The 12077-nt window shown below is 45.6% G+C and overlaps 1 protein-coding gene across 1 annotated transcript in view; it reads right to left on the minus strand.

Moving 5' to 3' along the window:
- The window catches only part of GRAMD4 (GRAM domain containing 4), a 77402-nt gene extending 65445 nt beyond the window's left edge, over positions 1 to 11957 (minus strand). Inside the window, exon 1 of the mRNA XM_065665370.1 lies at positions 11794 to 11957. Within this exon, the coding sequence (XP_065521442.1) occupies positions 11794 to 11822 (29 nt within the window). The 5' untranslated portion in view covers positions 11823 to 11957. The remainder of the gene's footprint in view (positions 1 to 11793) is intronic.
- Positions 11958 to 12077: the final 120 nt, after the last annotated feature.

Consider the following 12077-nt stretch of genomic DNA (forward strand, 5'->3'; position numbering starts at 1 on the left):
ATGGTGTTTACACATAATGTATCAGCTCTTTGGTTTATTAACCAAGCCTGTACAAGCACTCTGATCTACCATACTTTTTCATGCTCTATTGCAAAACGAAGTATTTTCTTGTCTCAAAATGTCACAAATACACCACCAAGCCTGTCAGGCTGCTAAGATGATACAAACTCAATGACAGTAAATAGCAACCCGGCACATTGCTGAGCCTTCAGACTTGAAATAGATTTAAATTAACACAAAGATAGCAGGATGGCGTGTTTTGTAACAAAGTGAAGAAACCAAGGGAGAAGAAATAAGATTATTTCAGTCATCGTTTCAATCAGACAAAGCAACTTAAAAGCCAGCTACAGGATGGCATTTATATCTGCCTCTAAGACTGGGACAAGGGCCAGAATTGCACTACTTGAGCTGACACATTTATGCCACGACAACAGTTCAGTTACCAGTGATAAAGGTCCAAAGGTCAAAGTACTTGAAGAAGAAGAACCATATCCACACAGTGTATCTTCCTGAGCAGTTACGGTTGGGGTGAGGAAGGAACAGGAAGGGAATATTATTCCTTGCATGCACCCACCTGCCCCACAAGCCACATTAAACCACATCAGCTCTGCCCATTTCAAAGCTTCCTAAGTTCACAAAGGAGATTTCTGTAGAGATCCCTCCCAGCTTTCTGAGTCCATCCTCTCCTAAGAAATGGTTTGTTTTCCAAGTCAAAGTCAGAGGGAAACTGGCGACGTCTCACGGCAAAAATGAGAGGCAATGTCACCAGCTGAAGGCCAGAGACCATCCACAGACCTCCAAAAGACTTCCCAAAAACTCCCTGGAAAATCACGGGAAGGAGTAGAAACAAAGGCAGAAAGCAGCATCTTTGACATTTCTGTCAGTCTCTTAACCAGGACTTCTGCCAGCTCTAACTGATTCCCTATTCTTCATCAATATTCACATATTTGGACCTTGGTATTTTAGAAGCTAAACTATGGGGTTTACTTTTCAAGAAGGATCCTAAAAGTTTAATTATCAATCAGGCTCAAATTCCAGTTTGGGGATATCAAGCCTTTTGCTTACACTGCACAAATGTTTTAACAGATACAGTCTCTCCAAGTCATGGAAACTTGGGATTCTAAGACTTTTTGCATTAATGACAGAAGCATGGTAAAGACTGCAGGACATGACTGAACCACCAGCTAGCACTGAACTCCCATTTAACTCTGATTTGCTTATATAATTGCCATTGTTAAATGCTAACATGTTCAAAAACTTAACACAAAAACCAATTATATCATATTATTCTTGAACATTTTAGGAATTCCAAGAGGCTCCACCTGTGCCCAAAAGCAAGCTATAGAGCATCAGATTTGCTGAATGGAAAAAAAAAATGAAAAAAGAAAGAAAAAGAAAGATGACATCTTTGGATTTCCTTGTTATAGGCATCTGGGACCTTCATCCAGCTGCAGGATCTAGCTACGCTGACTAAACTTGATTAGGGACTTGGACGGCTGTAAATGGGAGTCTGCTCAAAGCAAGACCTCAGTCATGGAAGACAGGATGACAAGAAACAGGGACATGCTGTCTTTAGGGTGAAAAGAAAAGCTGCAAACGCACAATGAAGGGGTAGTTCATACCCTATTGATACTCCTGCCAAACCCTTCTATTTATAGGACAGTACAAAATCCTCAGAATCTAAACAGCAGTTTTAATCAAGGACTGTTCTGGGGGTTTATTGCTGCGCTGAGCTTTGATGGCACACAGCACACCAGAGGTGTCAGCCCTCCAACAGCTGTACTGCTACAAGCAGAATAAAAGCACACCCCGCTACACATCCTCTCCATCAGAGGAGGCAGCCACACAACCCACAGCACGTGAATGCCAGCTTTTCTGAACTAGAAGACTGTTTTCCAGTAAGAGGAAAGATTTATGGCTGCCTGGGAATCATGACAGATGGCAAAATCAGGAAGCTGAGTCCAATTTGTGTATAACCAGCCCTAAGACCTTCCATACACATACAGAAAAAAGCCTTTGGATTTGGTATCTCAGTTAATGCTACAGAAGAGGTCAGACCACTGCATACTGGCATTCCTACATGAGGATGCATACAGGAGCACATGGGGGATGGACGAAGCCATCTCCCTTCAGGAATGTCAGGACTACTGAACCTCACGTAACTGCATACTTTTAGATAAAGGAGTCTTCTTTAACAGACCGGAGCTTTCCTGGCTCCACCTTGCCCAGCAGAGCACTCTGCTCTCCCCCACAGCCCAGTGACAATAGCCACAACTGCATTTTGCTAAAAGGAGCTGAATCTACTGGTTAATCTTTACTTTAAAAGTATTATCAGCTTCCAAGAAAGAAACCGACATGCTTGTAGCTAAGCTAATTCAAGACCTGGTGCCGGGCACTTCCTCCATGGTGTGGAAACACCAGTGATGTATCTGCTTCCTAAACACGGTTTCTCTTCTGTTTCCAATAACGAGCAATCTGTGGTCAGTCAGTCAGCTTCAAGGTCCAACCCATTCTTGGCATTTCCAGTCAGTATATACATCTTTACCCACTCTTCTCCTGACTTTTACAGGATTAACTTCGTAGCGATTAAATGGCTGAATGAAGAAAAGCTCTAGAAAATACCAGCCTATTTAACTACCAACACTTGGCTTGGTTAGAGCTTTTGAAAAGGGAGGAGAAAGTAAAAAAAGCAAACCGCCACCTTTAAAGCAAACAGACTCTTTGCTTTTTGTGTCAGTCCTGTCGTGTTTCCAAAACTCACCTAACACAATTGTTCAACAGTTAAATACACACATGAAGTCTTCTGAGCACTGAGTGAGGTATGCTGTACTTTCCTACTAGCTGTCAGATATTATGATGAACTTTTAGCCAGCTGAGAAGAAAGCCTCCTTCAGGGTAAAATAAACAGATGTAGCTTGCTTCAGACAATAAGGAATCCGAACTGCATGGAAAGATTTTCCATGATTTAACAAAGGCAATAAATTGTCACCAACAGTAGACTAATGAGTCACAGACAAGAGCTTAATATTTAAAGCTTATCTCTAAAGAAAAGAAAATATTTATGCAATTTCAAAGTATTACCAACAAAAAAGAAAATGAGCTTTTCATAGATCCCAGTCTCCAACCAGGACAGCTGTATACATCCAAGTGAAATCCAAAGTGGACACTGCACACAGCCAGGCTTGCATTCCACCAGGAAAACTGGACTGAAAATGCTGTTCATTGTCTCTTTTTCAAAAGGCACATTCTGTCCCTGCTCTGCTTTAATAGGGGACTGCCGAGGGCCAGAGAGCATCACCAGGCAAATTCAAACGGCTAAGCAAAGCACAATCCCCATTCCTCCTGTAAAATATACCAAGAGATGTCATTTGTGCCTCACTTGTTTTCAATGTGTTGCTGCAGAGGGTTAAGTGATCCAGTGTTAGAGGAAACTGTCCTTGGCAGAGCCCTCGAAGTGGGGAAAGGTTACTATTGGAAGAAACAGGAAAGAAGCAGAAGTAGCTCGAGAAAAGTGTATTTGCTGTAAAAATGTTTTCGGGGGGAAGCCAGAACTATCCCACTTCGGCTGGATATTCCAATAGCTGAAAGTAAAAACAAGAGCTGTTGAATGTGCATACATCCACCAGTCCCACAAGCAACTCCACTGAGGAGGGCAGGCAAAATCCTTCAAAACAGGCCCAGACCCTTTCATAAGCATCAAAAGCTTTATATTCAGAATGCTTCTCTGACACAAACCTGGGCTGTTTCTGTAGTGTTTTGCAAACTCTTGGCATCAGTTTTAATTACTGCAAGTTTCCAGGAAGCTCTTACATCTCAAGAAAATCCTGGGAGCACAGCACCCCATAGCAGCTGGCAGCTCCCTCAAAGGATCAACATGTCCTTGTAGCTCCATGACTTACAGGGAAGGACATTCCTCATTGCACAATCCCAGGTGATCCCACAGAGCTGAGACCATGCAGGGTTTTACACAAAACCAAGCCACACTGCACATACATACAAAAGGTGTTCTCAAGACACTTTGTGACATCTTTTGGGTTGCTTTGTAGATCAGGCTTTAAGAGGAGCATGCAGACCTTGGATAAAAGCACTGCAGAAGTATGAAGGATTAGAAAGTTAATGAAACCAGAATAATGCCTAAAGGTGGCTTAATGCTTTGAAAACTCAGACTACAAAAAGAACATACTTATACAGACTCCACTCATTGTTACTTTTTCTGATGACATAACCCTTGCAAGTGGATGTAAACCACTGCAGTCTACAAAGCTGTGTTTTACTATTATCGGATGATCGCAGTCCAAAGTCACCCTAATTGTAGTCACACGAGGATGCTTTGGATGTTTTGCTGCTCTCAGGGTTCCATGCTTCACAGCTGCCTTTGCTCCACACAAACAGGATGGCAGCTGCTGGGAACTGAACCTCTCAACTACACGCAGCAAGGCGAAGCAACCGGGACCTTCAAGCATGGATCGAAGGTTGGCATTACTCCGTCTCACAAAGGAAAAGGTGAGCAAGAGATAGAATGAAGAAAGTCCCATCCCAAAAGTGAGTTCAGAGATAGGATTCTGGACTATAGGTCACCTGGACTACAGGTCACCTTGCAGCTTCATGGTCATCTTGCAGCTTCATAGCCAAAGTCGTATTTATTGAGGGCCATGCAAGTACAAGGAACACCACACTGAAGATACACAGCATTTCATCTTTGGGTGCTCAACATGCTATTTTTTCCCTTGTTGCAATAGTTGTGCATCTTACAAAATGCCCAGAGCCAGGCTACTGCTCCCTTTACTCCCAGAGTGGGGTTATGGATATTTTCAGACTGGTCCCTGCTGCTCAGGTCTGTAAGGCTCAAACTGGGCATGCCAGTCCCTCCAGCCAACCCAGAAAGCATGAAGTCACCCAGTTTCTGGCAGTGTGCTGTCCTGGAACAAAATCTACTACTGGTAGTAGTCCCACTAATATCAGAGTGTCTGCAGGAAGGAAGAGGAAGCAGCTTATGCCCGAAGCACACAACTGTACAGCTCCCTAGATGCAAATCTGTAGTAAGGTACAGTAAATTACAGGGTTTAGACACCTATATCAGTCCTAATATAACTAGAAGGGACCCTGAAGCTGTACAGCTACACACATCGCCAACTCTACCAAAAGCAAGATGGAAAAAAAGATACCCTTGTGCTCAGAAAGTAGCATTGTGGACTATGCATGGCCTTCAAACTACATTTTAGGAGATCCTTCTCTAGAAGCTTCAGTTTTCCCATCCCTATGGCTGTTGACACTACTTAAATACTGCTGATGGTTATACATCCACATGCCTCTCTGTAGCCCTGCTACATCACCGCAGGAATTACAACATGCTGTCAACCTTGAAAAGCGCAGCAAGCTGTTTTAAAATGCAGTTACTGTGCACACCTGGGAATGCAGAGAGGAGATCCAGAGGGCGGGGAAGAAAAACACACAAACCATTTCCTGAACGCAGAAGGAACGTGGAGCTTCAGGTAGTAAAACCCACAGCGAGAGGCTCGACGACACTTTTCTGAAGTTGGCTCTAGAGCTAAAACTCTGGAAAAAGTTCCCTTTTGCATGCACATTTCTAATTTGAAGAAGACACTTCCCAAAATTTAAGCTAATGGTAAACTTCAGGTTATGAAATAAACCCCATTTGAACATCTAAAGATGCTTCTGTATCCTTCATTGAAAAACCTGGTACCAATTTTCAGCCTCTGAAAACTGGCTGGTTTCCAGACCAGTGAGTTTGAAGTGTTCTGTATGTAAGTAACCTGATACCCAAAATGAATATTGAAGGAACAAGTTGCTTTTACAACATGGTAAAAAATGCCAAGCATTAGTAATGCCAGATATTAATACGAACTGCTGACAGCCCTATCGAGAGCTCTGATAAGACAGTTTTAGCGCCTGGAAACTAATTTCACCCAGTCACTAATTGCATACATCAGGCCAGCATGGAGAGCATGGCTTTGTTCTCTTTAATTAAGTATAGATCTCTCATGTTGTGCAGTTACTTTCAGGGGAGAACTATGGAAATTTAAAATGTGCCTATTAACCACTGTATTTGGACACAGAGAAGGCAAGTAACTGCTAACTCTTTTTCCCACATAATTTTGCCATACCTTTAAGAACCTTAAACAAAATATTAACCAACTACACACACCTAGATACACAGGTAGGGACACTCTATGGTCAAGAAATGAGTGCTCCCTCCCACAGCGTTTGATGAGAATCTCAAGGATAAACTGATAATTTTGTGCTTTATGCCTTTTTCGCAGAATCCCAGACTGGTTTGGGTTGGAAGGGACCTTAAAGATCATCCAGTTCCAATCCTACTGCCACAGGCAGGGACACCTTCCACAGACCAGGTTGCTCCAAGCAACATCTAACCTGGCCTTGAACACTGCCAGGGATGGGGCAGCCACAGCTTCTCTGGGCAACCTGTGCCAGTGTCTCACCACCCTCATAGGGAAGAACTTCCTTCTAAGAGCTCATCTAAATCTATCCTCTTTCAGTTTAAAGCCATCCCCCCCTTGTCCTATTTTCTTTTTCTTCCCCCCTCCTGTTCATGAGCAGTGTTACCACCTATACCACTAACAGTTTTATTCTGCACCTGGAATGTTGATCTAAAAATAAAAACCCTGTTTACATATTCTATATTTAATGTCAAGTTACTCATATAAGCATACAAATCAGCCATAGTAGAGTACGAAATCATCCAAACTTCACTTGATTTAGTTTATAGACAGATGCTCAACCTCAGGCATGTCACAGGGGAAATGCAGTAATGTAGAGAGTGCCCATGGAGTAGGCAGGTCAGCCCCGATGGACTACAGTGCAGCATGGGATGGATGCTGGAGAACTAAACTAGCTCACAGCAAGGATGTGCCCTCACAAACGTAAACAAGCATTCACTCAAAAGTGAAATAAACTCTGTTTCAGATAGAAGTCTGTATGAACACACTCCAAGAAACACACGTACACATGTGACTCAGCACCTAATGATTACACGTAAGAGGCATGTGTAAGCAGCAAACCTAGTCATACATCCCCTTAATCACAGGTCAAAAGAGTTGTCAAAACCTGCACTGATCAAGAAAATGCTGAGCATGTGGGTTTTTTAACCAGGAACATCAGCTCCTGCAGAAGAGCAACAAGCACTTGGAGAAGCTGCATCAGTGACTGAAGGCACCAAGCTGACCTCTCAGACCTGCATCCTAAAAGGATATGCTCAAAATTTACTTTGGAAGTTCCTTATTTTTACAGCATACTGGGAAATGTGAGACCTGTAGTACTGTATCCAGCTCTGAGGGTGCCAGTACAAGACAGACATGGACATACTGGGGAAAGCCCAGTAAAGGGCCATGAAGATGATGAAGGCGCTCGATCATCTCTCCTGTGAGGAAAGGCTCAGAGAGCTGAGGCTGTTCAGCCTGGAGAAGAGAAGGCTTCAGCAGGCGATCTTATCGATGTATACAGATACCTGAAGGACACAGATATATAGATAACTATATATAGAGATATACAGGATATATAGATGGCAGAGTCAGGCTTTTTTCAGTGGTGCCCAGTGACAGGACCAGAGGCAACGGGCACAAGGCTGAAACATAGGAGGTTCCCTCTGAGTATCAGGAAACACCTTTTCACTGTGAGGGTGACCAAACACCAGCACAGGTTGCCCAGAGAGGCTGTGGAGTCTCCATCCTTGGAAGTATACAAAAGCCATCTGGCCATGGGCCTGGGCAAACAGCTCTAGGTGTCCCTGCTTCTGCAGGGGGTTGGACAGATGACCTCCAGAGGTCCCTTCCAACCTCAACCCTTCTGTGAAATAAAAAAGACTAGTTCTCTTCAGTCACCCATGAGACACCTTGAAGTCTTTCAGTAAGTCTGATGCACTCTTTTAATGTGTACTAGAACAGATGATATGTTCATCACAGACCATTACAAAGAACTTTCTGCATTAACTTGGGATTTGCAAGAAGCAGCAACCAAGTGGAATTTCAGTTCCATTAAGATGCATATGCAGCTTTTAAACTACAAGAGACAATATTAAGTATTCTCAAGGCATGCTTAGAAAATTCTGCCAGAGTTGGGTTTTTTCCTCATTAACACAGGCAAGTATTAAACACATATGGTGACCCAAGATGCAAATAGAAATGATTTTCCAAACACAACTGAACATGTTGGGAATCTTTACCTTCCACTATTCTCAGAAGCAAAAAAAAAAAAAAAAAAAAAAATGCATCTTCCATCATTTAAGCACCCCTAAAGGTCTGGTTTTGTAAGTCATGGAATTAAATTTGTTGTTACCAGAGAGTGCACCAAGAGAAAGGACTGGGTATTAAAGGTAAGAGGGGAAAACCTAACCACACAGTATTTTTGGTTTGCATCCAGTAACTGCTCTTTCAGCTTAGCCAAGGCAAGAAGATTTATTGTGCAAAAGAAACTGTACTATTAAGGTGAAGAAAAAACATCCAGAATTTATTCTCTGTGAAGACTGCAGAGCCTGTTAATATTTATGAAGCCTGAAGTGGCTTCAAAGACTCCTTACTTCATTTTCTTATGTCATGACAACAAGCAGCACTAACTCATTAAATTTTAAGGTGAGTTCGCCCTAAACTCTAACTGTTCTAATAAATTCTGAATAATAAAATAAACTCCTAGGAAAAGGCCTAACTTCCCTCTTTCATGTGTGTGTGTGTGTGTGTGCGTGTGTCCCATACCAATGACAATGGCCAGGAGATTAAAAAAACCTGCATTTGTCCAGAAACTTGAAAGATGAAAACACATAAACCTTAGAGGCATCCAGCATTATGACCCCAAAACTGCATTCAATAGCTGTATTTCTCTGCACATATTATTTCATGGATTAACCTGCCACTTTGCAAGGTCAGGGGCAGTGGGCAGAGAGAGAATCCCTTTTGGAAGACCTTGATTAAGTATTTACTGTCAAAAGTTCTCCCTCTGATAAAACTGTGTCATAAAAACAACATATTAGAGGAAGTCATCTCTCCTCCTAGCATAGATGCTGTCATGCAGATATCATTTAACTGAGAAAAATCTACCTAGGAAAGAAAAGGAAGCACGTTACAGGATAAAGCTAGAAAACTGTGTACTTTATTTGGGCCTGACACAGTCGTTTTTGGACAAGAGAGCCTCCAGTTCACAATGGCAGATTTTTCCGCACATAATCCTGGAGCATTCTGGCAGCATCCAGGGCTTTAGGGACTTCAAAGTTAAAGAGTATCATTGCTAAGCCTGATAAACACTGGGGTTAAAGAGAGGGAGGAAGAGACCAGGACAAGCCACTGAATAGCTACATAGCTTTAACTCCAAAAATTCAGCAAGGTATGTGTTGCAATTGCCTCAGTCATTCCTGAACAGTGTTTTATTTTCCAGACCTGTAAGAAACAAAACATCAGGAAGTGTGATCCATTACTTAAAAAGATATTATTCACCATGAAACTGTTAATGGGACCATATGGTACACAGTCTTGAGATGGATTCTTGTCTCAAGAATCCCTATGGATTTGGTGGTGACTGAGTCAAAAAAGCATGACTTTCAAAGCAGACAAAATGTCAAATTGGGTCTTTGTTAATTTTCCAACAGATCTGTCATTGCTTTGGGGGTTAAACAGGTAGTGCTCCTCCTTAGCTTTGAAGTCTCTGTATTAAAGAGTGAATAGTCAATGAGACTGAAGTCACAACACACGTATGTAGTAACACATGCATGCATGTCATATGTACACCTGCCTTTTAACAGCAGCACTAATCACTTCTCAGACACTGCAGAAGTTCCCTTACCAAAACAAAATATTAAACATGTGTTTGGAATTTTTATCCCTAGGTCTCAAAAACCATCAACTCTTTGGCATCCGATACTGCCCCAGATACTCATATAATGAACTTCAGATCCTACAAGCTCTGAGTACCACACACCGGGAACAGAAGAAGGTTTAGGGCCAGGGAACAGCTTCTGCACTGGCTACCTGCTGTAAACCATCGGGAATTAGCTTCCAGGCAGGAAGACAGCGGGTCTGCCTGTCAGCCCAATGATTTTCCCCTCTAACAGTCTCCAAAACAGAGTCCCACCAAAAAGCAGAGCCAGGACAAGTTTTTCCCAGCTGCTGCCCTTAATTCCTCCCTCCGTCACAGGCACTGAGGTCAGGTCCCCAGGGCACAGCAATGCTGGCAAGGCAGCCAGGAGGGAGGTCTAAGCCTGGGTGATGCCTTCACCCATAGCAGAAGTGGTACCATGCCAAGGAGGGGCACATGTGTATTCAAGCAGCAGCAGCCTCCCCCATGCCACTCAACAGCCACCCCCTTACTGAAGACACACAGACCAGACCAGGTCCCACCAGTGCCACAGTTAAAAGAGGAAATAATAGCAAACCCAAAAGTCTGACGCTTTAGCTCAGGTTAGTTCCGCCTGCCACCAGCCAAAATCACCTCCAAGAGCTTACCTGCAACGCTGGAAGCAAGACATGGCTCATCTTCAGTTCAGTCTGGCATCTCAGCCCAAAGCCACCTTTATTATGACAGAGGGACGAGCCAAACATACTTGTGGCCACCGTATGAAAAACAGTGAAACACAACTCAGGCTTTCACGGATTTTTACATAATTTGGTATTATAGCACCAACAATTAAGTTTATATTTTATCAGTTTCACAGCTAGTAGCTTAAATGTCAGCTTCAGAAGAGCACAGACTAGGACTAAAAAAAAGCCTTCCCTTTCTGAACAACTGATGGCATCTGGTAACTAGATGTGGCATTTAAAAACAAAAAAAAAAAAGGTTCAAGACAGCTGATATCTCTAATTCTGAGGAATGAAACTACTTATCACACGTTAGAAACTAAGGCAGGATGCTGTCAGGTAACACAGAGCACAGGATCCCTGCTTTATTAAATAAAGCAAACCTCACAAGGTCCCCAGGTCTAATTTCCAATTCGGATGCCATCCAGATTCCCCCGCCTGACGGGGGCCGGATGAGGTGAAGCAGGGGTTCGGAGCAGCTCGCCCTGCTCCCCCCACCACGGGAGATCCCTGCCAGCAGCTGTAGGGAATACCACCGCGATCGCAGCCCGCGGAGAGCAGGCAAGGAGCAGGGTCGGCAGCGACAGCGTGCACAGCAAAGGACGACACCGCCTCGGGAGAGCAGCTAGGGCGAGCTGTGCTCACACATGAAGATGTGACCTTTACCGGGATCACCGCCACCCTCCCTACGCTGTGTTTACTACAGCCTGGGACTCCCGGCTCCGCGTTCCACCGGGACGGTGGCGGCGGGGCAGGCGATGCCCGGGACGGCTGCTCCGCGCTGGAGAGGCGCAGAGAACGGAGCAGAGCTGCTCCTCGGCCCCGGGACGGCGGGCGGGGGCAGCCGGACACCCCAGCGCCCACGGGGACGGTCTCCGTTACCCGCACACGGATGAAAAAGGCCCGGAAAGCTGATCCACCGGCACAGCTCCCCGGGGTCTCCTCCCGCAGCCCCCTTCCCTCGCAGCCCCGGCAGACACGAACAAAAGGCGACAGCGAGAATGGAGGAAGCAGCCTCTTCGCTGGTCCCCGGCCCGGGGCGACCAGCTCGGCCCGGCCCTGCCCTGCCCGGCCCGGCGGGAGGCACGCTGCCCTGCACCGGGCTGAGAGGACGCGTCTGTCCCAGCCCGGCGGGTCCCCACCGCCCCGGCCTGAGGAGCTCGGGACCGGGACGGCGATGGAACGGCCCGTACGGGAACAAAACCCCCCGACCGTGATTCATGTTCCTGCCGAAGGCGCCCCGCCAGACACTCACCCTGCTCGGAAATCGGAGCAAACTCTCATTCACTCTCCCCGCGGTGCCCAGGCCCCCGGAGCCAGGCGACGCCCCGAGAGCCGCCGCTCGCCGCGCTGGGCCGGGCCGGGCCGTGCGCCGCTGGGGCCGGGAGCTCCGCTCAGCCCCCGACAAAGTGCGGCGCGGCGCGGCCCGCCTGCCCGCTGCGGGCGAGGGCGGCCGCAGGTGCCCGTCCGCCGCCGCCGCCGAAGCCGTGCCGAGCGCCCTGCGCAGCCGCCGCCGCAGCGCCCCGGCAGCTCGCCCCG

This window comes from Lathamus discolor, chromosome 1, assembly GCF_037157495.1.
Source record: "Lathamus discolor isolate bLatDis1 chromosome 1, bLatDis1.hap1, whole genome shotgun sequence".
Taxonomy (NCBI): Eukaryota; Metazoa; Chordata; class Aves; order Psittaciformes; family Psittacidae; genus Lathamus; species Lathamus discolor.